Source organism: Taeniopygia guttata, chromosome 2 (genome assembly GCF_048771995.1).
Source record: "Taeniopygia guttata chromosome 2, bTaeGut7.mat, whole genome shotgun sequence".
NCBI classification, from domain to species: domain Eukaryota; kingdom Metazoa; phylum Chordata; class Aves; order Passeriformes; family Estrildidae; genus Taeniopygia; species Taeniopygia guttata.
Genome location: NC_133026.1, coordinates 42,551,694 through 42,579,463, shown reverse-complemented (window position 1 = coordinate 42,579,463; position 27,770 = coordinate 42,551,694). Strand labels below are relative to the sequence as shown.

Here is a 27,770-nt window from a genome sequence, read left to right as displayed (position 1 = left end):
TACATAACTTTCTTGATAAAGGAAGTGCAGTACTTGTTTCAAGTGCTAATTTTCAGGTTAGTTGCTTGATCTACATCTGGATAATAATTAACAGTAAAGATGAAAATTCTCAGGCATCAGTTATTTGAAACTGCAGCGTCAAGTTGCTTGTCATCCTTGACTGACTCGGTTTATTGTGGACTCCCAAGGTTAGAAGAACAAAAGCAAGAGGCAACAAACTAAAACATGTGGGAGCAGGCCCAGATGGGAATGCTGGTGGAAGGTGCAGTGACCTTTTGTACAGGCCTGCATCATTACTCTTCACAGCATCAGAGAAAAAGTTGTGCCTTTGTGCTGAGGGTGGATGTAGATTAGATATTTTTGCTGAATGTTGTCCCATTGGACAATCTGCCTGTAGATGTACTCCTGAACAACTACTATGCATCAAGATCCCTGTTGGTGGGGTGTGTTTTTGTCTCTCACTTGTGTGTTAATTATTCAGCAGATCAAAATCAGTCAGACTCTTCTGTGTATTGTAAAAGTTGTCCAGCTGATCTTGTCCTTTAACTGGAAGATTGCTGTCTTTGGCAATGACATAAATTAAGGGATTAAGCACTTTTGTCATAGGCTGTTATGCAGTTGCATCACAATCCAGACTGTCTTAATTATTCTTTACCCCATGTTGCCTGAGGCAGTGACCTCAAAATCTAAACAAGGTCATGTTTGGATAGGATGAGAGCAGTCAAACGAATTCAGTGCTACAGGAAGTTTTAGTGATTCAGTAGGTGAAGCAACACCCCTGAGTTAATATTTTCCCAGGGCTCCAGACTGGTAAAAGATGCTGCAGCTTGGTTTTACAAGATGTAAAACCAAGATCCTTGGTTGAAGTTTCAGTACAATTCCCGGTAAAAATGAACACGTTAATTCAGGATTCCTGCACAAGTTCAAGTTTTTATGGCTCTGTCCTCTACACATTTGTAATTTCTGTTCTAGTAAAGTCATATTATCCTCTTGCTCCTGCCCTAAACTGTTCTTAAGTTGTTGAGAAAATTTGTGTCCAGAGGTGCTGACAATGTTTGCAATTGTCAACAGAATGATTTCCAGAAACAATGGGCCATTTTGAGATCTTTTGAAAGAAAGAAATGAAAGATTTATGAAAGAAACGTCAGGTCAAAACTGAAAAGCCTCCAGGATTTCTTTTTTCTTTATTTTTATATGTGCAGAATAGCTTTTTTGGCTTGAATATGTATATATATTTGCTGCATGTTTGAGTATGCTCACATTTACATATTTTCATTTTCCATAGGATTCAAGTGCCCTGTATGTTCAAAATTTGTATCTTCTGATGAAATGGATTTACATCTTGTGATGTGTTTGACAAAACCAAGAATAACCTACAATGGTAAGAAAGAAGTAAGCTGATAATTATTTATTCATTTTAAACATCAGTGTGATAATCCTTTACTTAATAAGATATTCTGGTAACTAGTTTGGACTCATAATTTGCAGGGTTTTTTTTTTGCTTGTAGTTTTTCTAATTACTTCCTAAGGACTTGATCTTTATATGCTGCATGCCAATATAGTTTGGCCTGTGTCCTGCACATAAAATTATTCTTATTTGAATGTGTTTATTCCATTTTTTTGACCACTTGTATGTTTATTGTCCAGTTGAGATATGTGTAGTTTACACATCTTTCATCTAGTGACATCAAGTAGTGAGGGTGGGTTGATCGAGTCTCCTGTGGACTTTATTAAGAACTGTTACTTGACATGCTGTGCATTTGCACATTATTCAAGAAAATTACACTTTCTGTGAGGAACTAAAGAACTTCTCCTTTTTCACTTGATTCCATATGTGATACTTCATAAAGACTGATTATATGTTTTTGTTATTTTAATCAAGCTGGCCAATATGAAATGAATCACCTGTAGTAGCACTATTTTTTCCCCGTACTACTAAGCTCTCCTTCTAAGCAAGCTTTAATGCAAGGCAAAGAGGACTTCTGCCACTGAGATCAAACTCTTCTGTCGCTGTGGCTTAGGCTGACACTCAGTTCTATGGCGAGCACACAAAAAGGCTTGAGGAAACAAGGAATTAGAAAATCTTACCGAAATTTTAGTGCCTGCTTGGGCAGAAAATCTTACTGTGCATCCTCAATGAGACTGTTCACCAGTCATCAGATGTCAGAATAGAACGCAGTCAGCAAGAAATTGCAAAGAGGAAAGGGAGATGGACTTTTTTGCAGGTGAACAGCAAGAAGCTGAGAGCTGGTGGTCACAAGTTACATCAGGGAAAAATATGATTCAGTATTAAGTAGAAATATGACATAATGGAGGGGTGGTCAAGGCAATTGAAGAGGCTGTGCAACCTCCATCCTTGAGCAGCTTAGTCTAACTTGGTCGTGCTTTGAGTGAGGGGCTGGACCAGAAGACCACCAGAGGTCCCTTCCAACATAAGTATTTACTACATAAATAACCTGCAGTGTCATGGACCCTTTGACTCTCCAGGCCCCTTGCTGTTAGGGTATTCTACACTGTACCATTTTATTGAAACAAGTCTTGAAAAATGGTTGGGCCCATCTTATTTTTTGATAGCATAATGCTATCCAAAACTGCTGGCCCATAATTACAAAAATAATTTGGAATCATATGCTTGGAGTTGTGAAATCTGTTTGAAAGCACAGTACTTAAGAAGAGTAAATATTTTGTTTTTCTTCCTGGTGTTACCACACATATATTTGAGAAGGTTGACTTCATCTAACAAAGAGGGCTTTTTTCTCTTTATTTTTCCTTCTTAAATTCAGGTCTGAGAATTTTCCAAGATAAGGGAAACTATGTACTAGGGGACGTTGGGTGTTGGAGAGAAGAGAAGCACGCTAGTCACCCCAGTCAGGGCGGGAAAATGCACTTGGGATCAGTTAGGGGGGAGCAGAAGGAGGCAGACTGGCAGAGAGCAAGCTCTGGCACTAATCCATCTGATGGGGTGTGCACAAATTTGACTGACTGCAATCCTTTTCCCCTGCTGCTTCCTACATGTACATATGAGTGCACTCAGCTGACTAACTTTTGTTTGAAGATATGGCAATTACATAATCTAACCTCTCAGTATCATTTATGATGTTTGAATCACAGTGGTGCCATATTCAGACTCCTTTTTCTTTTTTGCATTGTTTCAGCTTACACACTGCTGGCTGGAGCTCCTTTGGGCCATCTTGTTATCTTTACACAGTTTTTTAAATCAGCAAAGCAGAAGTGAAACCTGTGAGTGGCAGCTGAAGCCACTCTGGGTAATCTGCAGCATAACAAAAGCGGTTGTGGGCAATGCAATATGAATTAACAGCAGCGTGTCATCTCTTGGTTTAGGAGTGTGTCTGCTGTACAGTGAGCCTCAGAAACTGATTCTAGGAAATGGTTATGTAAGTGTGAAATAAGCAAACTATCAAATTAGGCTGGCTTGAGAGAGATACTTAGAAATATGGTCTCATTTTCATAAACACTTCAGAGAAGTGTGCATTGATCCTTGTGGCTCCAGTTGGTTAGCTCCTGGAATCATGGACTTAAGTCTGGAGTCAAGTCTTAAGTTATGGCCTGTAGCTGGCTATTTAAATTACTGCAGCATGAAGAATTTGAGGATGGCTTCTGAGTTGTGTAGTGCTCAGTTCTTACTTTGTGTTATAATTGTGGTCCCTTTAATGAGGCTAATGAAAAAAATTAACTAATAGATTGGTAACTTAATGCTGCCATGATTTCAGGCCCAGACCTGCATATGAATGTCTACATACATACATTTTTTTCTTGTTTGTTTTGCTGTTTGTCATCATGAGATCAGTGATGAATCGGCCTTTTTGCCATAGGCCAAGGGCATCTCAAGTTTTGTTTGAGAAAAGATGCTGCTGTCAACTTTTGATACCTGCTTCCAAAATGGAAGGCATCTCTTTATGCTTTACTTTCTCATTGTTATCTTAGCCTCATGCCATATATACTAGAATAGAGCCAACCAGGCATCATTTGCTTGTGTTGGTCACTGATATTTCCCAGTCCTATTACCACTAGAAGGGAAAAAATATTTTTTCTTTTCTTCATTTTTTTTCTCCTCACCTTCTTTTGTCTCTGAGTTTTGTAAGTTGCAAGTAGTTGAAGGGAACCTGAGACTTTGCAGGTGCAGAAATACTTAGAGATTGAGCAGTTGGATTGAACTGTGGATTATGTCTAGTTCTGTTCTAGATGTCTTTCCTCATGGTACTGTAAATGTATTAGTTGTTGTTTCTAAGAAACATCAGGGAGCAAATTTTATGTATTTTGTCATTCTGAGAAGACAAACCTTTCTTTTTAAATATGAGTCTGAGGCATGCAGTCTCCCCCAGAAAAATGTTACAAGACTGCTTAGCTGTGATTTGAAGTTTAAATAAATTAATGAGTCCTCCCAGCCAATCTCTAATTGCTTTCTGAGCTACCTTTGTGCATTGCATTTGGCAGTTGAAAGGGTTAGTGAACTGCAAATTCGGGCAGCTGTCTGATTTACATGTGTTTTCTCAAAGAGTGGTCACAAAATTGTCTCAGCTCTGTGCTGGAAGTTGCGCTGATTTTCATATAAATATATCAGTACATTTTATTAGCCTTAGTCTTTCAAAATCATGTGACTTGCCTGCAACAGAGATCTCATTGCTGACTCAATTAGGCATTTTAAAAGAGCTCTTTCCTTTTTTCTGTGGAACTTTTTCCCGCATTCCTTAAACTACTTGTGATGTTCACACATGAACCAATAGCTAGGCATTTTTATGCAAAAGCTGGTTAAATGAATGCTATTGTGGAAAAAGCATCATGGTGTTTGGTGATGTCTTTAAAAACCTTTACTAGCAATTAGCAAATGCTGTTACTTGCTGAGTTGTTGAGGAGCCAGAGTAGGTCCCATGCACTGGTTAACCACAGGTTGCCAAAAGACAGTTTTTGAGGAAAGTGGGTTACTTGCTAGTTGACAGGGTTAAAAAAAAAAAAAAAAAAAAAGACTGCTAAAATATTATGTAGCCTATTCCTTTGAGCTTCTCCAGAGTGTTAAATGAGGCCCCTTGCACCATCTTGTTCAAATTTGTCATGGTGACAAGCAGGAAGCCCACTTAGGGACTGCTCTGTGAAAGGTGTTGCTTAAATAATAGCTCTGTGTTTTGGTCAGGTATGGGTATTTATGTAGATTTCCTCAGTGCTTTGGAAGCCACATACCTTAAACTCCTTGCTGATGAATACAGGTGCCTGGTAAAGTTAAGATTTTGAATATAATTATTGCTTATTTTGTGTTGCAATATTGATACAGCTTTTTTTTTCACTGGAAGATAAAAAATAAAAAATTGAAGGGACACAGGAGAGACTTGCAGCTTTAGTTGCTTTGCAACAAACATACCCAATAACTTCTGATGAAACCCTGCAATTGGCTCGGAAATAATTCTGGTTTTCATTTTTAAATTCTTTTGTTTGTTTCTCAGCACACTTTGTAAGACTCCATTAGTTTTATTATTATTAGAGGGCCCCTGAGAGGACAGGGCCAGCAGCCTGGCACCTGGCCAGATGGGGCAGCCAGTGACCCTGGAGGGCTGGGGAGAGCCAGTCAGCTCACTAGACTGGTTGGCTGGCCTGGCGAGCCAGCCTGTCCTCTTTCAAAAGTTTTCATTGAATTAGCACATTCCTGTGGAATATTTTGGGTTTCATCAAGTCAGCACTTTCTGTTGGAATGGTGCTCTACTGGAAACTTTCTAAGCCGATCTCCTCAAAGCTGCTTGCTCAGGGGTGGTTCTGCTTTGATATCAACGCTGCTCTTGATCAGACTACTCTGCATTTAATTCACATGTGGCAGTGGGTCTGACTGTTGGCCAGCATATTTACTCAGGTTCATTTTAAGGGGAAAAGCTTTCACTAGTGTAATTCAGAGAGGAACAATGTTGAAACATCCCGTGCATGAACTGCTGAAGGTTTTTTCCTTACTTGAAGTAAGGACTTTGTAATTTTTTTTATTTAAGTTACAATAAGTGAATTTTTTAGACCTAACATATTAAAAAACAGCAGGCGATCAGACATCACAGATAGCAGGGATTACAGATATGATTTTATATTAAGAGTTTATCCAATTTCTTTGAAATGGAGAATTACTGTGTAGAAAACTGTTATAGAAAGAATATTAAAAATTAAGGTATGTGTACCAGAAGGAAAAACAGGAGTGAAATTCAGCGTGCTCTTCTTGTCTGACAATGTACTTTGTGTTCTGGGGTGTTTGCATCACCAGACACAAATAGTGGAATGTTCCCATGGCGTCTAACCAAATTCACAGAATGACAGGATATTCTGAGTTGGAAGGCACGCACAAGGATCGTTGAGTCCAGCTCCTAAGTGCATGAACCACACAGGGATAGAGCCCACAACCTTGGTGTTATTAGCACCGTGCTCTGACCAACTGAGCTGATCTCAAATTGCCTTGGGCCACAACAGTGCAATTGATTCAGATGAGCAAGGATGCAAAGCAGGGTTTTGTTTTGATTTAAACACACTGTTTTTTGTTATAAATTAGTTTGAGGTGTTGCATCAAGTTTTGTGTGAGAGGAAAGCATTTCTTGCTGGGATTGCCATATGCTGAGACCTGCATGTGAGCAAGTGTCAGAATCTTGAGCTGGAACCTGTGTAAGCAGTAATCCTTCTATAGGAGTTGTCAGCATTGAAATTATGGTCATAACATGCATTTTGATAAAGAGCAGAGGCTTAAATACTGACATGAGTCACCTAAAAGATTAAATAAAAATATTTTGGAAACATTCTTTGTGAATGGGGCTGACCTAACTTTTAATAACACAAGTTATAACCTTTGTTGATTGCTGCCCCTTTCAGTGTCTTTGGGGCAAGATACTTACGCCAGAACTTGCTGAGTTCATATAGCTCAGTAGAAGGAAAGAAAAACAGTGCACCTTAACCTAATGTTTGAAGCACCAAAATGCATGATTCTAGTAGTCCTGCCCACTGCAGTGACTTGATTTTCTTGGTCACTTATGTGCACCAAGGAAGAGTATTCAGCAGGGCTGATGCTCTCAACTGTTTTGACTGATGCACTCAAACCTTCAGGAATGAAAAGAATTATTAACTTCAAGTTAATTTCTCTGCCAGAGTTCCTGAGATCATACCGTGAAAGACCTTGCAAAAGGGCATCTTGCCAGTCTGCCTGGAAAAGCTTAAGCCTTCTTCCTTGCCCTCATCCTTTAATAGGACTAGACTTTTAGCAGAGCAGTACAAAATAATGCTAAGGCAGATCAGTTCTTACATTCCACTTTATCCAAGGTGTAAAATTCTCCATAGAATTTCTTGATACTGTATTTTTAAAAGTTTAACAAGATGCCTGGCTAAAAGTTCTGGTTTTTCACTCTGTCCTAGGTGGTTCTGTGCTCTGTCCTCAGGGATGCTGGGGAGGCAGAAGAGCATACTTTAAAAAGGTAGTTTAACAGAACACATAAAAATACACTTATTCTGCTTGCAGTTAAAATAGTAGTATTTACTCTTTTTTTTTTTTTTTTGATCTTGTGTTCTCATGAACATCCTCCGGAGTATGTAGGAGGTTCATTCAGATTCCCTAATGCTTTAAAACTGTTTTCTTTAGTAGTTCTTGAAAATATAAAGAACAGTTGAACTTCGAGATTCTGTTTAATGTGGTGACAGTAGAACATCATTATAGTAAATAAAATTTTCCCCTCAGACATTTGCACAGATGTTCTTCTGTGAATTAATAAAATACTGGCCCAGACTTCTCATAACTTGTCTTGCAAATCATTGCTACATTTGAGGAGGGCTATGCTATTTTAAGAAGAGAAATTGTGTTTAAAGTAATGTTTGATTAAATTATATTGACTGGTTTGTACTTTCTCCCTTTAAGAATTGTTGATAATGTTTGAACAAGAGCAAACTTTTACTGATGTTCACCAGTCTAGGCCAAAGATAGCTACTTGTCCAAACCAGACTACCAAGAAGAACAGTGGCAAGCTTAATTTCTTCCTCCCTTTCTTCAGTAAAGCTGTATTTCCTTCCTGCCATCCCAAACCTCTCCATCAACCATTTTTGGTACCTCACAGAAGAGCATCACTGCAAAAACAGCCTGTTACATTTCTAGTTTGTTGGGAAGGGGGGTTGTTAATCTTGAAGAGTAATGCTGATAAATGTCACTAAGTAAGACCACACTGTAGTTCAACTTGTGCAACCTGTGTCTGCCTCCTAAAGGGAGGAGGTAGGACCTGCTTCAGTGGCCCCATTCCAGCCTCAGTCACTGGATGAACTGGGTCAGTCTCTTACAGTGTGGAGTTGCAGCACTTTGAGCAGCTTCAGTCTCTTATCTTTCCTCCACACCCACAAACTGTCAACCCTTTGCTATGGAGCCAGAAAAGTAAGCTGTGTGTTTGTATTGGTGTGGCTCTGAAGAAAGCTGATCAAATGGGAACACAGTGTAACTGACAGGGAAGTACTTTGAATGTCTGGAGCAGCAATTCCCAGAACTCCAGACTGCCCCATTTATCTCTGCAAGATATACTCACGGAGGTGCAGTGGTAGTGGTTGAAGTATCAATATTGCTTATTATAATAATAAGAGCTTTACTTTTCATGCAAGAGAAATGTGGGATATAGATTTGTAAAGAAGCTATGACAGTTCACTTTCATGGTTCAGGTTGGAAATGCTCAATAGATGATGCTGGATTTTCTTTCTACTGTAATGAACTGAAGTTGACATACTTGGATGCTGCTGAGAAGGACACACTGCAGAGAAGATCACACCTATTAATATCTTAGATTTTTCTCTGATTTGTTGTGCATATGACTTTTTTAACAAACGTTTGGAGAGAAGTATTTTCTGCATACTTTCCCTTCAGCCACGCCTAAATCTTCTAGACTGAACTTCTTGTAACAAAGCCATGGCAAAATTATTTCAATGTCACCTCATACTTAATTCAGTTCTTGAGAGCAGGACAACATTTTTTTCTCAATACGCTGGAATTGCCTTTATTTAAAAGCATACCTGTATTATGGGAATATTTTATATGCAGCACTGGATAAATACAGTAAAGCTTTTGACAGCTATGGAACAAGCCCGCTTGTTTCTGAAAGAAGCAGAGAAAATGGGACCATTCATGTGCTGAATAGCTCAAGTTATTTCTTTTACTTATATGCCACTCCTTAACCTCAGATACTGCTGTTGCCTTGCTGTTGCACTGCCAGCGCTGCTGAAGTCAAGTGACATCCTTGTCCTAGGAAATGACAGATACAGCTGTGACAAGGAGCATCTGCGGAGGGACGCGGTACCTGCGGAGGGACGCGGTACCTGCGCTGCTGCGTGTGGCGGTGCCTCTCTTACATAATGGCAGCGCAGGGCTGCCTGCAGCAAGCCAAGCCGGGGACAGCTCTGTCCCTCGCCGGGCTGTGACTCCGCATCATGTGATGCGGGCAGACAGCAGCTACCTTCCATGCCTTGCGCTTAATCAGTCCTTAGCTCCGAGAGGTCATGCAGAGGATGTCATAAATCGCGTCTGCAACTGCTGCAGTCTTGTGACTGCTGGGAACTTAGCTCCGGGGGAAATCATGTTCCTAGTTTTGCTAGTTTTCTATGGTAATTCTGCAGTCTTTAAAGCTGATACCTCTAAAACCTTAAGATTTTACTCATTTGCTAGCAGCAGTCTGTCCTTTTTTTTTTTTTTTTTGTTGTTTCTTAGTTGCCCTGTAGAAACAAAGCCTTGAAAATATTCCTTTTCTAATCATAGAAAATGGATTTCATTTGCTGGATTTTGAAATAATACTACTTGAAATCATTAGGTCTTAAAAAATAAATACCAGAGTACATCTCACTGAGACTGAGTGATCTGTGTAGGAATTTTATGGTATTTCTTTCCCTAAATTTCTCACTCTTTTGCAGGAACTAATACAGATTATTTGCAGATGAGGACTTTCTCCCTTTTTTCCCTCTAAAGAAGTATAAAAGAATAAGAGCTACTCCTTCTGGCTCAGAAGCTGCCCTAAGGGCAGATCAATTTGAAACTACTGCCTGAAATGTCATTTGTAATTTATTTTCTTTCTTCGGATTAAAATCTTGCTTTAAAACCTGCTGCCCTTTGATTACTTAAATAGTCCTATGCTTCTGAGCTGAAGACTCAGCCCTTCAATGCACAAAAGAAGTCAGTCCAGCTTTTGTAGGGGAATTCCAGTGATAAAACAAGCCAAACTCTCCAGAAACAAGCTGGGTGAAAACACTGCTAGTGTTTCTCACTTCTAAACTGGAGATTCTTATCACTGCTTACACAGGGGAGAGATTATCAGTTTCTAGTATTTTTCACAAAATCCAGTGATTCTAGAACAGGATGTAAAACATGTACTGACATAGGTACAAAATACTAGACTTGCCTGTTCCATCCTCCCTGGGGGAACCTCTTTGTTCCCCAAAGTTTGTGTAACTTTGTCTCACGTGGCTACAGATTTGCTCAGCTTCAGAAATCACCCCAAGTTCTAACACACAGCTGAAACATGAGAAACTTCACTGGTGTTTTAGTGCTGAATTATATTAACACTCATGAAACCTTGTTAAAACTTCCTAATAAAAACCTCAACTTCCATTTTAACCCTGCACTAACAGCTATCTGTAATTTGAATCCTTATCAGATTTTCATTATTTGGACCATGTTCCTCATGCCCTTCTTCCTTGTGTGAAGTTTAATTAGGTACTATTTATGTGTATTATTAGGTATTTGATAGTCCCTATGTAGCTAAGCAAGAATGTAGTATTCGCTGTTAATTTTTAGCCCATAAATAATGTTTATTTGTTTGGAATGAAGATGTGGAGGAAGGAATAGTTTGGTTAACACTAACCTTTTTTATTCTCCCAGTTTAAATAATAAAAGGAAGTTTATTTTAATCTATGGCTTTATTAGCTGAAATTATGTCATAATGGTGTTCAATAGTTTTGGTAGCCTCTTAATTGAAAAAAAACTAGGAGAAAAAAAACCCACCCCTTTAATATGGCTGTAGAAACATACTGCCAGATTATGGGCATGTAACTTGGAACAAATACTGGAGAAGTGTCTTTGAGGACATTTGGTTTTTTAAACCCATCTTCCATGTTAAACTTTTTGTGTTACTGTTTGTGAATGATCATGATTGCCGAGTACTGTTGGAATTGTGCTTGTTTTTTATTTCACTTAGTCACTTCAAATTTCAAAGGAAGTTTATTGATGTTTTGTTTGTTTGTTTTTGTTTGTTTGGGGTTTTTTTCATCCTCTTGCAATTCAATACCTACATACTCAGTATCTCACTGGGATAGTGATAACCTGTAGGTACCAGTTAGCACCAGAAATACTGTATCTCTATGCTTGCTGCAATAAATTATAATACTGGCTAATGGGCTAGTGTAGAGTAGAAAAACTGAGAACTTTGAAAACTCTGACTCAATATCTGATTTTATCAGAACCTTTGCATTCAGACATGTTTTGCATTCCATCTATATCACAAGGATAATTGCATTTAAAATAGGAATAGCTTGTAAAAAGCAGTCTGTCTGCTGCAAACAGAAAAGACAGACAAGTTAAAATTATGCAGTGATTTATATCCTTGTCCCGTGAATGCATGTTAACACCAGACATTGTGTTAATCTGGAGAAGGCTGATCTGGAGCCTGCTGGGAAAAGTACCTTCTAGGCCTAGCACCTGGCACTGGGGTTAATAAGCCAGACTTCATGCACACTGGGTTTTGGCACCAGTGTTTTCATTGTGTGTTGCTTGGTATCCTATCTTCCCTAAGAATAGTGTCTTAGTCACACACACCTGCTTTTTCTCTCCCCACTCCTGTTTTACCTTAGGCTCATAGTCATCTCCCTGTGCACTCATTTTGCATCAGATCAAACCAAACTCCTCTGCTTGCAATGAGTCAGTTAGTTGGCCAATGTTAAAAGACTGGAAAAAAGATTTGGCAAAAGTCATTGTGCTTAGGGCACCTGTAGGAAGACTGGAATAGGAACTTGAAAAAGGACAAAGTGAACAAAACATGAAATCAAATCCTTCATCCAACTTCAAAACAAGTCCCCATTAAAGTAACCCATATTGCCAAGACTAATAGGATAGATAACTTCTGAGCTGCTTCTGTTCATTCCCTCTCTCTGCCTCTGTTGTTCACGGACACTTACTGCCCTACCCTTTCCTTCTGTGAAGCTTTCTAATGTGCTTGTTTTATCTGCCTTCTGTTATGTGAGAGTTCTCACACATTTCATTAGGTCAGCGTGTCCCCATCACAATCCTTGTTCATTGCAGACCATGAAGAATGAAACATCTTATTTGAAAATCTTTGCAACGCAATTTCTCAGGCTCTGGCTGTACATTCAGTTATGGTGAACTGTTGAAGACTCACCATTTGGAAAACTCTTCTCTGCAATCTTTTAGGTCTTCTGTTGCGTTGGGCATAAAATAAATTTAGTCACTTAAAAAAGCTGACAAAGCAAAAGAGATTTCCTAAACTCAGTGGGGATCTTTTTGAACAACCACATCAACATCCTGCACTTGTGAGATCTCATCCAACTTAGATCTTTCCTTCAGCTTGGTCAGACAGACATCTTCTGTTGTTTCCTCTGCCACATCCATGCTCTGCCTTACTTGCCAAGTTTTTAAGAACGTTGTTGGTGATAGCATCCAGTCTGGATTTGGAAAAAATGTTCATTTTAACAGACTTACAGTTTGGAGTAAAGTCTTCCTTTTGACTGTAAAGTTATGGGAAAAGACCTGTTTCTGCACTGTATTTGGAAGGAATTCTTCACCTTTCCCCTGACCACAGTGGTAGCTTTTCTTCATGAAATCATTAACTCAGATACCCAAGTGATTTACTACTAAGAGAAGCTTTTCTAGATAAATATTCTTGGGGTTATATGCCTTGGTGGAGTTGGGGTTATTTCGTTGTTTTGGTTGAGTGGTTGTTTTTTTTTGTGTGTGTGTTTGGGTTCATATTTGTTTGGTTTTGGGTTTTGATGTTTTTTACCTTTGATGAAGAAGTTATCTGCTATGCAAGGCAAGCTGAAATTCAGGTCTCTCATTTTTCTTGAGTGTACCCTGCATGGTAGCCCTGCCTGTTGCTTTAGCGGAAACTGTATGGCTCACCCACCTTTAAATTGGATTTCTGGACTACAGTTCCAAGTTTTCAATAGACCTAAGCTGATTTTTCATCTATCATAGCAGTTTCTTAGTGTTGGTATGGATTGGTGGGTCTACATAAGCAGCATTTAAATATTTTGCTTTGTTTACTCCTGAAACAACAAAAGTGATAAAAGATCTGCATGTGTGGATCCCATGCAGATTCATTTCTATTCTTTCTTGCCTGCTTCTGTAAGTTTTCTTCATCCCAGCTCTATCTCCAGCTCCCTGTAAGAAACAATCCTCTCTAAATGCAGCAGACTTTGGCAGCAATACAATCTGGTTGCCTCTGGCCATTTAATCAACCACTCCTCCTTTTGTAGCATACTTGTGGTGCAAGATCCTTTTTGATGGAAAACTCAGCCCTGAGAAGTGTAAATCATTCTTCCCTGATGGAGCCAAGGAGAATGTATTCCCCAAGTGATCCTTTCTTTACACTGTTTCCTAAGGTATCTTGTTTTCCTGCAGTTTTGTTTCTTGTGGGTTTGCCCCTTTACATGCTGCTTTTAACTCCTGACATTCAAGATTAACAGACGATAACCTGAGAGGTCATGTAATACCGATGAAAAACCAAGAAAACAGCCTCAAGGCAGCTTCCCTATTCCATGTGCTGCAATGAGCAGCTTTGTTTCAGGCAGCATGTGCTAGGGTACACCATTCATGGCGCGATTTCATACGGGGATATGGCTGCATTCAAGACTTTTTCACCCAATCACCTTCTGAGAAAACAATATTTAGAAGTACTGTCTCCCAGAAGCAATGTTTCTGACAGGAGTGGAGTAAGCCTCAGGACAAAATAGAATATGCCAAGGAAGACTCTTCAAGAACAAGGTACCCCTTGGGTCATTCAAAAAACAAATATATGTAATTTCACTTGAAGTGGGGACTTGGTACAAGATGGGTAAGGCTGGCAAAAAGTCTTTTTACATCATGTTCTGGAGGACAAGATTGTTTATTTGTGGTTAATTTATTAGCAGGTGCAGCTTTTTGGCCCATACCTAGACTAAAATTTGACAATTTAAAGACATGGTACTTACAAATATGGTGAATGGAACTTACCTTTAGTTGTCAGTGCAACAGGAGAAAGTTATTTAGCTATTTTGAGATTATTTAATGTCCAAAGGCATCTTAAACTGCAAGCAGGCTGATTAAACAGATGTTGGAAAGACTTAAGCAGAAGTTTTAGAGTCAATCAGATGATTATATTGAGAGCAAATCTTGAATTACTGTGGAAAGGCATAGTCACTAGCCATAAATCTCAAGATGGGAGGAAAAGACATTTCATGGCCAGTTGGGCTAATAGAATTTTTCTGTTATGAATACCTATTTCACCCCAACACTTTCTGTCAACAGTACAAATATGGACTGAGAAAGCTGGTAACACAGTGATAACAGTAGCACAGGAATGGCTATGGATGTGGATGCTGGGAAGTGAGGACCTTTATTTCTCTGACAACAGGCCTTTTTGGCCTTTTTGCAAAGTGTAGCTTTTTACTGGGAGCCCTGAGGTGCAAAAATGATTTTGTCTGCAAGCAAGATACCTTAATTGGACATCGTATCAAACCTGTGTTATTTATACTTAAGATTTAATTTTTCAGGTTTTTTTTTTCAGAATCCTAACTTGTATTAGCGCCCTGTATCGTATAGCTTCAGCTATTTTCCCTTGTGGTCACTGAAGCTAAATCTCTTCTGCTTTCATTAATTAACTATCTGGATACAATTCTATTTAGTTAAACTTATGACTACACAACACAGACTTTTTTACTCCTGCTCACTTAAATGTATTTCTATCACTACTGTTTCAGTTTTTATCTTTATCTCACCGGAAGTATTTTTTTTCTACCACAGACCCAATAGTTGTCTGTCTGAACAGGAAGCATCTAGCTATTTCTCAGAATTTACTAAGCTCAGAATGTCCCACAAAAATGTAAATCCTGTTCTTCAAATGTGGGTTAGCTAAGAAACTTCTGCAGCCATCTCCTTCCATCTCAGCCTGGTGTTGCTACACAAGTATTGCCACTTAGGCCTAATTCTGCAAATATTTTTCTTGTGTGACTTTCCCTTTGTTTTTCAAGCTCCCTCCCCTTTACTTCTGTGTTTTAAGAAGAGGGAGCAACAAAGACTGTAGACAATGTGTGTGCAGGAAGTCTTTCATGATGGATATCTGTTTGCACATAACTATCTCAGTCCTGGATCAACACTGAACAGTGAGAAGGATGGGGAAGACAAGGACAACACTTGGATTTTGAGTAGGAAATTGTAATGGGCTGCCGTGTTGCAAGGGCTGAAGAGTGAGATGCCAAAAAACATCCACACCTCCCAACCCAGCAATTCATCAAGCACTTTGTCAGTATTTGATGAAGTGTCACATTTGTTGTAGCTTGTTAGCTTGCTTTGGAGAGGTTTAGTTTTTGTATATTGTGGCTGGGAAGGATTTGCAGCTTGCTTAAGTTCTAGATATTACCACATGAGCTATGCAGTGGTGTTTGGGGTGATTGTATGCTCAAAAAGTTACCACCTGTGCTTGTTTGATTAGCACAAGGGTATTGGATTTTTTTGGCAGCATAAAAGGGAATTTGGATTTAAGTAGTTCAGGGGAATTTTGTTTTAAGTTATTCACATGCTCAATTTTGTGGCATTGTGAATCCTGAGAACTGCTTAGCCGTGGTACAAGTTAAAGTATTGGATGTTAAATATCTTCCCTTTTACTTCTGATCCAGAGGAGGTGGCTTATACTAGAGCAAAAAGGAATGTTTCTAGTTAGGAACCCACTGCTTCTTCACTACCTTGCTGAGGGTAGTGGCATTCAACTTCTGGCTGTGAAGGCACAATTTTCACAGGTGAGCTTATCTGATGGCTTCAGCTCTGCCTTACTCAATCTGCTGACTGACCCCTTAGCTGTGAAAGCTAAGTGGCAAAATAAGCATCTGCAGCGATAACTGAATGTTGTTCCTCCTTCTGTTGGGAGCTCTGAGCACTTAAGAATCATCTCTCCTTCAGAGTGTCTTTCTGCCTCAACTTTTGAGCAGCAGAGGATGGCTGACCTGGTCATCCAAGAATGATCCCTGGAGAATCAAGAGTATTCCTCTTGTGGCAGCCAGAATACTGAAAACCACCTGTAATGTCAAAGAAACTGCTGGCTCTCCTAGTGCTTGGCATGGACTGGGAAAGACAGTCAGCACCAGTCTGCAGAGACAATCACTGAGCTACATGAGAGAACCACTTCCTGTGCATAATTGTTTTCCTTCCATTCTAGTGTCTACTTCTCCCAAGGACATTAACCCCATGTAAGCAGGCTGTGCATATTATTTGTATCAGATAGTTAAAAATACTTCTCTCTTCCTCCTTTCTCCAGTGCCTGCTTTGCAGCAGAAAATTAAATGAGATGACAGAGGGTGATAGAAAATACAGCTCCAGAGAGAACACATTTTAGGGAAAATGAGTGTGAAGAGGAGGAAAGCGTAGTGAGAAACAGACAGAAAGAAAAGGAGAGGGAGAAAAACAGATGTGACAGAAGCCATAAAGATTTAGTAAATGAAGTCATTAACATTTGATAAGTGTGTAATCACATACACACATCCTTCCTGCCGAATAGTAAGGTACCTGTGGAAACGTGTAGGTCCTCCTCGACTCCTTGTGATATCAGCAAAGGTGATAGCAGTAAAAATGTAGAGTAAATTCTGCAATATGGATGAATTCACACTCTACATGTGAACAAATATATTGGTTTCTAGATTTCTAGAGCTCCATTTAAAAATAAGTAGAGACAGTCTCTAGTACTTTATTAAGACAGCTTTTAGTAATCAGCTTGAAAATTAAATGAATGTGTAACAAATGCATGATAATATGTACTATTTAATAAAGTTTCATCAGTGTTTTTTAATGGCTGTTGTTTTACCAATTTTAGTGTCAATACTCTTCAAAAGGTATGTTTCTATTAAGTTTCAGTTGTGTTCCCAAAAGGGTTGACCTTCGTGGTGTCCTTCACCAGTAAGCTAGTTGGGATGGCAGCTTCCATGGATATTTAAGCTTTTAAATTTTAGGAAAAGATACAGACATTTTGAAAAGTTGTCATACTGAATTGGGTCAAGGTGTTTCTAACCTGATGTTCTGTTTCCAGTGAATGCCCAGAGAGAAGTAAAATAATGCAGCTACAAGGTGATAGCTCCCAAAATATATTGACATCTTCATGATTTGTGACTTCAAGTTTCTTGAGCCTAGGGATATATCTGCCTGTGTTTTAAAAGGAAAAACAAAAAGCATCAGCACAGATTTTAATTACCTTATCCAGAAGGTATGCAGTACATCTGCTTTTGCAGTCCTCAGTTTAAAGACACTTTAATCACAGATATTGCCTGTAATCCTAATCATGGCTGAGTTAGTGGCTTTTGAAATTATTTAGATGTATTTTCAAAAGTTTTAAGAAAAGTTTTTAATTGGTAAAGTATGTGAAAAATTGCCAGAATGCCTGTTTGTTAATCCTCTACTACTTATTTTTGCTATAAATGCAGAAATGCTGTAGAATTTATTTTCCAGTAAAGATAAAAGTAGAAGTTTAGGAGGAAAAATTGCTGACAACCTAAAGTTAAAACAGTAGTAACCAGGGATAGAGGAGAAGAGGAAGAAGTATTTGGGCAGACTCAGGAGTGAAATACTGTACTCTTCAGCAAGATTTCATTTTTGAAATCTTTGGCTAGTGACTTGAGCTTTCCCAGCTCAAGTTGCTGGGAAGGTGGAGTGTTTACCTCCTATTAGGGGCAGTGCGCTTGGATGTGGGGGTGTGGTATTTGTGTATGTACCCATATGTGGGCGAAATGGAAAAATGTGGCTTATTTCCTCTTCCCACCTCCATTTAGGTAATACACTGATATAAATGTTTTGATCATAACATTGATGAAGTTTTAAGCTGCTTTACTCCTTCTTTTGGTTTGTGTGTTTTGTTGTTGATTTGGGTTTTTTTAAGGGAAAAATTTTAAAATAATATGTATCTGCTGAATCACTCTGCTGTAGGAACAGAAGAAAACAGAAAACCTCTTCAGACTGCAGTGCTTCTGCAAAATGATATGCAGATTTTTCTGTAACAGATATGTTTAAAAGTCATTGTTAAATGGTCCTTAAAGTGACTTCCATCTGATACAAGCTAGTGTTGGTGTAGGAGAGTGCTGTATAAAACAAGTACAAACCAAATTCTGAAAAGATCCTGGTCTAACTGGATTATTCACTCCTTTTTTTGTGTCTGAGATTGATGATCCAAATCACCTAAAATGGTCAAAAGGTAGTTGGATTCAAGGTGTCATACGCCTGTGAAGGATTGGTTTTGCTGTCATCACTCTGTGCATAATTAGTTATAAGCTTAATTATATGTGTTTGGAGTACGTTAATGTGCAAGTTACACATGGGCATTTGCAGCAGTTGTTTTTTTGCACTCATACCTTCACTATTTATGCACAAGAGCCTTAGGTAGGATTCATGAGGTTTACACAAGCAGGGAATGCTGATTCCTCATTCTTCCAGAGGAAGAGGAGCATTGAGACCTGTTAACATAACCACTTCTGCAGAGATGGCAGAACTGCACCGTGTTTTCTGAGGTCTGGTCTGTGCCAGCCATCATTCGCACCAGCTCCCTCTGACATGACTGGGCAAAGCCCAGTGTGTGCCTGGTGCCTCATCCCAGTTGGAAAGCCTGGGGTGAAGCCAAGGAGGACAGCAAGCTGTTTGCCAGGGACTTGTGCAGTAGGGCCAGTACTGGCAGGAGGGAGAGTACAGGAATAGTGGAGGGAAAATAAAAGGAGTGTCAGACACTTACACCAGGGCTGGTGGGAGGTACCAATGTTTGAATTGGCATCATGCCCTAATGCTAGCCAAAAGGTGCAGAACATTGTTAAACTGCTCAGTGGGAGTTCAGACCCAAGCATTGTGCCGTCTAGGGAGTGCAGGATAAGCCAGACAAGTACAATAGAGAACGATTGGAGAGCTGTTCACAGGAATGCTTTCTTTTATAAACTGTGTTTTTATCAGACAGCTTTTCAATTTCTCTTATCAAAGCTTGACTAAATGCTTCCCTCTTGAGAGTGCTTGAGGGAGTGAGACTGGGATTTAGTTCACTAGAGGTATCTTAGTCCCATTTTGGTTTGGGTAGCAGCTGCTGATCTGATAAAGGGACTCTGTGGAAAAAGTTGTTTTTCTTAAGTATGCTCTGGATATATGATACATGCTTGAATTATTAATGCTGCTACTTCCTACAACCTGTGAGAAGAAAATTGCTCACAGGAGTTTTTGTAAAGTTGTGCAAAGAGGTGGTCTAGGAGGATGAAGTCTGACAGCATCAGACAAATATTTATATCTCTCTAGCCAGACAATGTCCGGAGAGTATTTGCCTCCTGGTCAGATATTAGAATACCTTTGTATTAAAAAGACCCCAAACAATCAAATACCAAAATCCAACCTCAAGGACGTATTTATCCTTAGCACCCTCTTCTGGGCAAGCTGACAGGAAAGAGTTCTTAAAATATTTTCTATTGTTTTAAATTACCTTGTCTTCCTAGTATCACTAATGTTCTGAGAAGCTTACAGTTTCTGGTTGAATAACAGGAGTTTACTGTGCATAAAATACATTTAAAAATTTTTCTTGTTGTGGTGGATGTATATTGTTTATTATTTTGTTTTGAATATTTTTCTTTATAATAGTTCATTTCATGCTAGACATTTTTCACATCTCCATGAAGGTGCTACAAACGTAGTATTATACAGGCTTTTTAGCATAACTAATGAATGTAGTGGAGACTGAAATAAGCACTGCTTTAGAAACCCAAGCACCAGCAAAACAGCTGTCATTTAACGGAAACAATGTAGACCTATTTTCCTTTTACTTTCTTGCTGCCATGGCAGCTTTCTAGTTGTCAGTCATTCTCTGTGTTTGGAATGCCAGTGGTGATGGAGCCACAGGAGAGAACAGCATAGAGCTGCTGCTTTCTCAGTCGTAGCTGCAAAAGGTACTCTCCATAAGCAATCACTCGAGTGCCTTTTGGCAATGAAGGGGAAGCTTTTCCCATGAAGCCATGGAAACTTGGACACGTGGACTTACTTTGCCAAGTGTGCACCTTTCTGATCTGCCAGTTTGGTTGCTACGTGGTCTCTTGTTGGGAGTGCCCTGTGGAGTGTGAGGTTGTGTCTAACAGGGACTTCTCATCTGCATCTGGCAAAGAGGGCCTTATGTGATCTTCTGTTTTGCTTCGTGCTAAGACTGAATTCTGCATCCCACATTCTGGCTAAGAGAAGCGTCCAAGAAAGAAGGTTTTTATTAAAAATAATATGTTTTCCCAGAAACTTTTTCGTGAAAGCCAATTCTTTTGCATTCCTAGTAATTTATTTTTTCCTCCTTTTTCTTAGACTTGGTAATTCTGCAAAAAAATCAGTGTCTCCAGGACTCATTGGAGCTATACAGCAATGATCTTTCCTTCATGGAAATCTCACATTCCTACAGTTGGCAGTTTCATACTTTACACTGAGAAAAAGGTGGATGGGATGTAGAAAATGCTAGTGTGGTGAGAAGTGAAGATGTGAAATCTGAGTTACCAGCAAGGCTGATGAAAGAAAGTCAGATGTATAGAAGAGAGATGACTAGGAGAGTAGAAAAATCAAATGACACGCTAAGTGTTTAGAAGCTAGGAAGAATTTTACCTTTACCTAGTTATTTACCTACAGTCCTTGCCAGGGAAATGTTACATTCAGGCTTGAACTTAACTTCCACTTTGAAGACTGAGCATAGGTTCTCATCATGAATCTTCAGTCAGTTGGTGTGTCACTGATCCTTACCTCTCTGCAGGACAAAAAATTACGTTCTTCAATAGATGTCCTTGATGTACTGAATAAAGAACATTTTCCTTGTAGTAGTCTGATTCTTAACCATTTCACTTTGTTCTCTTTCCTCAGAGGATGTGCTGAGTAAAGATGCTGGGGAGTGTGCAATATGCCTGGAAGAGCTGCAGCAAGGAGATACTATAGCACGGCTGCCTTGCCTCTGCATATATCATAAAGGGCAAGTGTTCCTTAGGATGGATATAAAATTTCAGAGGGTTGCATTTATGGGGTAACTCTTCTTAAGGGATGTTTAAAGACGTGCTGAAATGTAGTTGCTTTTTGCATTTAAAAATAACAAAGAAACAGCAGTAGCAGCCTTAAAGATGTTTTTTTAAATGACATCTTCCTGCATCTCTACCAAATGTATCAGAGGTTAATTTTCCCTCCTACAAGCTTCTCATTCTTGGAAAATCACCTGAATGAGGAAGGAATGTGTATTATGGCTAAGGAGCTTAGGTTGTGTGGGCTTAAGTTTTGTCAAATGCTAATAGAGTTGTGCAGGGAGAGAGGGAATGTTTTTTTAACCTGTTTCATATTTCTTTTTCATAAGTGTCTGTACTTTACAGAAAATAAAATGTCAGTGAATGGCATAAGCAAGATGATAATGTTAGTAGTGAATTAACCTGTGTATAAAATCTGTAATTTGTAAAATGCTTCCTTAGAAAATTTTAACACTTAAGAAATTTAGATTTTCAGCAATGTTTAATACTCAAATATTACTGTGGTTTGGGGTTATTAATTTTTCCTGCGATGTGTGTATATCCATATACTTCTTTGTATAATATAAAATTCTACTAGTCATTGAAATGAAGAAACCAATTTATATTCATATCCTACTGTTAAATATTACTGGTATTCATGTCAATTGTTCTCATATTTTGTCTTGTATCCAACAGCTGCATAGACGAATGGTTTGAAGTAAACAGATCTTGCCCTGAGCATCCATCAGATTAAGACAAGATTCATATTTTTAGGTAATGTTTATTTATGTTCCAACAATAAATATCTTGATTACCTGAAGTAACTGTACTATTTCTTTTTAGCTGTGAATTTACTACTGTGTCTCAGAACTATGATATTAATCAGTGAGGATTGATGTATATTGCAATATAGGCAGAAGGTTTCATCCTTACATGGCATGGCCTTTCCAGTTTTAGTACTGGAAAGTGATAAGTCAGTGTCAAGAAACCTTTAGCATTAACTTTTTAAGAGTATTTTTCCATAGAAATGAAACAAAATTAAAATAATACAATTGTGTAATTTTGGATTGTTCTGTGAGTACTGGCATGTATTTCTGACAAGGCTTTTGGAATCATATGAAAAGGTTGAAGCTAGGTATTTTCAATGTTAATGCATTCCAGAAGTTTAAAGCATATAAATAAATAAGCAATGTTGATGTGTTTCTGTCCATCTTATCTCACAGAAGTTCACATTTTTCCAGTTTATGTTTTGTGTTAATCATTACAGATCTGCAATCTGTGTTAAAAGTTTAAAGGATAGTTTTATTATTTTGTTGACTAACTCAGAAACTTTGTCTAACATTAAACAATTGCCCCTAAGCATTGCAAAGCACACCAACAATCATAATTCTTAGAGAAATAGAGATATCTGAAATTCTGTCTGGTAGCTGAGTTTGGTTTTGTTCTGAGGGTATTTAAAAAAAAAAATCTGAAGTATTCATGACTAGCATTTATTTGTGCATTTGTTTCATGTTGCTTCATGTGTATGTGCTGTAGGGGTAGCAAAGAAAACTTTAAGGAAGATATCCTGCTACTGAGATAATTGTTTTAATCTCAGGGCAGTGTTAGCCAAAATTAATAAACAAACACATTTCCTGTATTGCCCTCAGTCTCTGGTTGTGGCAGAAGGCTGCATGCTGTTCATGAACACCTCTGTCTCTGTACATGCTCATGGCTGTCCAGCCTCATGTTAAATTCTATTTGCTTTTTCCACAGCAGGGATGTGGTAACTGGGGGCTTAGGAAAAAGGGGAAGGAAAACTCAGTGGTTGTGCTCATGCTGTTTGAATGGTTTCTGTACTGAAGTAATGGTATTTTGTTCTCTGCTTTTCCAACAGCTGCTTCCACTGATCAGAAAACATAGGAGATGTAAGGTTCCCTTGCTGAACACAGCGTGCCTGGCTTGAGACTTAGTTCTTTGTGGCTGAAAAAAGCAAAGATGGACAGTGACATGGAGAAAGCATTGCAGACACCGTTACTTGACAGTAGTGCTCGGTAAACCAAACACTCATGCAAAGGACACACAGGGATTTTGAAAATGCTGCACATCCTGTAACAATCGACTCCCCAGAGACATTACTGACACTGTATTGTATCGAAGGCCAAAGTTCCAAATTTCAGCCTAACTTCTGGTTCTGTGAAGAAGCAAGTTATTGGACATGTTTCCTACTGCCTCCAGTGGAAGTGGAGACGTTCGATACGTGCTATCTGAGACCTTTGCAGGGGGACGGCCCCAGATTGGAGTGGGAACGTTTTCACCTTCTCACTGGCTGAAGAACAGTAAATGGCAAACTAAATAGAATCTAACAGTGTGACCTTAATTTACTGAATTCACACCCTGTTTTACGTTCTTCACTTTTTTCAAGAACAGAAAACATAACCCGCTCTGTGTAGGAATACTGTATTTCAAAGTTTTGTAACTAAACCTTTGTCACAATGCAGTCCAAAGAATAAAACCAAGACAGGTAACTAATTTATATTGATCAAGCTATAGAGATTGTTGAAATCTGCACATTGTATTGCTATTTAAGTAACTAAAACATCTCTTTTACTGCTCATGCGTCAAAACGACAGAAAGAAATGCAGCAAAGCAAAATCTTACAGCTATGCAACTTTTTTTAAAATAGGAAAAAGAAAAGAATTACCAATTTTAAGTGCTGCCAGTTAAGGTAATTTGTTTAACGGGTATTTTTTTAAAGATGTTTCAGGTAATTATTTTATTGTACTACTCTCATCTCCAGGCTGCCTCCTGAGGTGTAAATGAATAACTGCAAGTGTGGGCACAGGGAGAGGTTTTTATAGACATGGGCAAGATAACATTGAGGTGGGATTTGTGTTTATTTTTCGAACATGTGCAAGTTCACGTTTCCTTGTTTGAATGTTTTTTTTTTTTTGGTCGCAGGATCTGTAGTACATTGCATCTAAACCCTTGGTGTCTTTGTGTGGAGACCAGCATTTGACAGTGTGGGTTTTTGTTTAGTTTGGGTTTTTTCTTTCTTTCTTTCTTTTTTTATTCATCTACATTTGTTTAATTTAGTATTATTTTACTGTATTATATTGGTATACCAGAGCTCCACAAAACACAGGATGTCTCTGGGTGGGTACACCGAGTAAAACTGTGGATATGTATTAGTTGCCACAAAGTATCACATTTAAAATAAATATTTTTTTTTTTAAAAAGGCAATGAACTGGAAGAGATATCAGGGTTTAGAAGCATACTTTTTATATTGATAATGAATTGTAGTAGTTTCTGAATTTCACAACACAGGGAAGAGTTTATGAATATTTATTAGCAACAGTATTCTTAGTGAGTTTCAATAGTTAAAATAAGTTGCACAACACTTCAGACTTTTTCCTTGTACATAAATAATTCTGGTTGGATTTTTTTTGTTTGTTTTGTTTAAGTACACATTTCTCTCTGTTGCTGCTGTGATTTATATAAAAAAGGGCAAAGAATAGGAGGAACTGCTGCTGTCTGGAGAAGAAGTGCAGTTCATGCTCCTAAACTCTCCAAATTTGCTTGAAGAGCAGTTCTTCCCTGGATAACATTTTCTCATGAATGTTGCTCTGTAAAATGCCTTTGTTATGCTGCAAATCTAAAGGAGTCCAAACTAGATAATTGTTGTAATTGCCAGTGCAGTTTCTATACTTTTGGGCTTGCATCACTGGTTTCAGCTGAACCTGTAAGCTATGGGGCCCTGTTGAGTTATCTTTTTCAGTGGGAGCAGAATCATTTTGTCAAACATTCGATTCTGTAGTCACATCAAATGTACAGTCATTCCCTGTACAGAGTCCTTTTTCAATGAGAATATTTGTGTTGCCTTGTATTATCTTGGGGGAGGGAGGGAGGGGATGAGGAATTACAGCACCTGTGATACTCAAATAGTGGTGTTGCCTGCAGGCCCATTTTCCCAATGTTTTAAACTCCTGATATCTTCTGAAAGTAAAACTTTTCCATTTGCATAGATTTAATGTTTACTGTTGGCTTCATGCCTGCAGAAACTCACCTGTAGTCATGTAAAGGGGGTAGGTCATTGTTTTGATGTCCTGTGCTCTGAGGTCATAGATAGTCTTTGGCTTGAGGGTTAAGTATGTGAATACAAGAAACATAAATCTGTGTACAACTTGAGCTCAGATTTGGTAGTTCATATTTCTAGTTCACTTACAGTTTCCTCAAAACCCTTCATTTTCTGTATTCCAATGGAAGTAGCTGATTTAAAGACCCAGCAGTTAGGACTAATGTCCCATGTTTAGAAGCAGTGTTGGAAAAGCAGGTCACTAGCCATTGCACTGGTGATGCTTTTGCAGGCAAGAGTCCATCGCTGCTCCCATCAGCACAGTAGAGCAGCAATTCCTTGGATTATTTGAGGAACTGATACAAGGTTACCTTTAGTTTGATGTTCTTGGTATCCATAAATTTCTTCTGAAAGACTGTAGGAGGTTTTCTTGTATTGAAACCTGTAACATAGACCAAGCCCAGAATGACCCTGAAAGCATGAGACCGATGCTTGGGCTTGAAAACACCAGTGGAAACTCACCTAGGTAAGCTTTATGTCACCATCAGCTGGTGATGACCATGCTGTAGGCACAGCTCTAGTCACAGACAACACCTTCATTTTGAAAATGTCTTCACAAGGGTGTCAACTCATTGTGCTTCAGAAGGGAAAAATAAACACCAAACAAGTCCTGTGTCTCAAACAAGGAACACCACACTTGTCCACAAGGAGCAATAACTTCAATTTCGGTGCGATATGCTTCTTTGCCTGTAAATATCTTGAGATTGCCAATTCTGTGCTGTTTCAGAGTATTTTCTGTCATCTGGCCTATATCTTCCCTAAGTATGTAAAGGTGTGAAATAATTCCCATACTCAGGTCTGCCATAAACATGCTGTTTGCCAGCAGGGGAAGAGTAGATTTGACACTGTCTTGAAATGTGCGATTTTTCTGAATTTGTAACATACCCATGTCTCTTCAGTAGCAACTCGTGTTTTAAAGTTCATAGTGGAGGTGGCTGTGAGTTGGATTGTATATAACCATACCCCATACAATAACAAGGGAGTCAAGACTGCCGTCAGCACAGGGCACCCTTTGTCCTGGCTCTTACAAGTCAGTATATCTATAATAATGCTTCCCTTTGGAAGGAGGTAGCTCATTTTCTTTGTGTGTACATTCAGCAATGAGTTGAGTGGGATGTAAAAGCAAAAATACAAAGCACACCACAAATCATTGGTATTTTATTTTTGGGAGAGATAAAGCCAAAACCAAAACTATTTGTAGTCAGGTTAGCTGTCATAATCAAGGGTAAGTGTACTGGGGTATTTTGGAATGGAAAACATGTAGGCAATGTACAAAAATGTGGGTGGATACTTGTGACCTTGGTTTTTCCTTGCTCTCCCCCTTATGATGAAAAGGGGATTTATGACTGAATCTCAAGATTTAAACATTTATTCAACTTCTTAATTTTAGGAGCACTGGGTTTTTAATCAAGCCCTGCTGAAAGGCTGGAGAGCTGGTAAAACAGACTCCCAGGAAACTGAAATCTCAGCAAATATGGGAAAGATAATTTTTATTCAGAAATGTGGATTTGGTGTTTCTGGAGGGATATGTCTAATATGTGAGATGTACTTAAGAACACTTTCAGTGCGCTGCCTTTTCTGTGTGAGGGCTTTAGAAACTTGCTCCATTTCTTCCGTGTTCCACCAAAAGCAAGGAACTTGGAACTTGAATGTTACTATTCTCTCTTTGTAAATGGTGGCAAAACACATTGGTTTTGAGACAGGCAGTGATCTCTCTGAGTTTCTTGTGGCTTTTAGTCACTTTCCTGTATTCAAAAAGAGTGTGCAAATTTGGTACTAATTCTGCTGTGCAGTTGGGATTTTCCTCCTGAGAGACTACCACACACCTAGGAGTGCTACTATGGGATCTTCCAGCTCACCTTTGCTAGTGGAGGATTATCTCTTTTTTTGATGAGTGCTATATTTGATGATTCACTTTCCACCCTTCCAACTTAAAAGTCATTTTAGTATCAATTTCTTCTCTGCCTGCCTGAAGACAAGATATATGTTTAGGCTATATTCCCATATGAATAGGCTTTCCATTGGCATCAGCAGAAGTGATATAAGAGGTTGTAAGAGAAGGCTTCTTATGGGTTTCCTACAATCCATACAAATGTGGTTTTTTTCATGCAGCTCCTACCACCTAACTTTCTGCCATTCAAAACACGCTGCATGAGAAAGTCACAATAGAATATGTCCAGGATTTGTTTCCTGAATTAAAAATCTGATGTTTCTGTATCTCCACATAAGTAATCTGCTTCTAAAATCAAATTGGAGATGGTTTATCCTCTTGGGGATTAAAAAAACCAACCCAGTCCATACTTTCAAATTACATTTGGTTATCTTACTCCACAGTTATAGGCAGTCTTTCCAAGCTGCTTGTGTTCTGTAAAGTCATGTCTCAATTAGTAGATCAGAGCTGATGATGGAATAAGCTATAAAATGAACTCACTGTGGGACATTATT

At 38.7% G+C, this 27,770-nt stretch overlaps 1 protein-coding gene across 2 annotated transcripts in view; it reads left to right on the top strand.

The window, feature by feature from the left end:
* The window catches only part of ZNRF2 (zinc and ring finger 2), a 53,930-nt gene extending 30,041 nt beyond the window's left edge, over positions 1-23,889 (top strand). The window contains exons 2-5 of one of the 2 annotated variants that reach the window (XM_012571643.5): positions 1,286-1,381; positions 21,083-21,188; positions 21,907-21,984; positions 23,087-23,889. In XM_012571643.5, the coding sequence (XP_012427097.2) occupies positions 1,286-1,381; positions 21,083-21,188; positions 21,907-21,964 (260 nt within the window). In that variant the 3' untranslated portion in view covers positions 21,965-21,984; positions 23,087-23,889. The remainder of the gene's footprint in view (positions 1-1,285; positions 1,382-21,082; positions 21,189-21,906; positions 21,985-23,086) is intronic. The other variant, XM_072925773.1, reaches the window with a different exon arrangement.
* Positions 23,890-27,770: the final 3,881 nt, after the last annotated feature.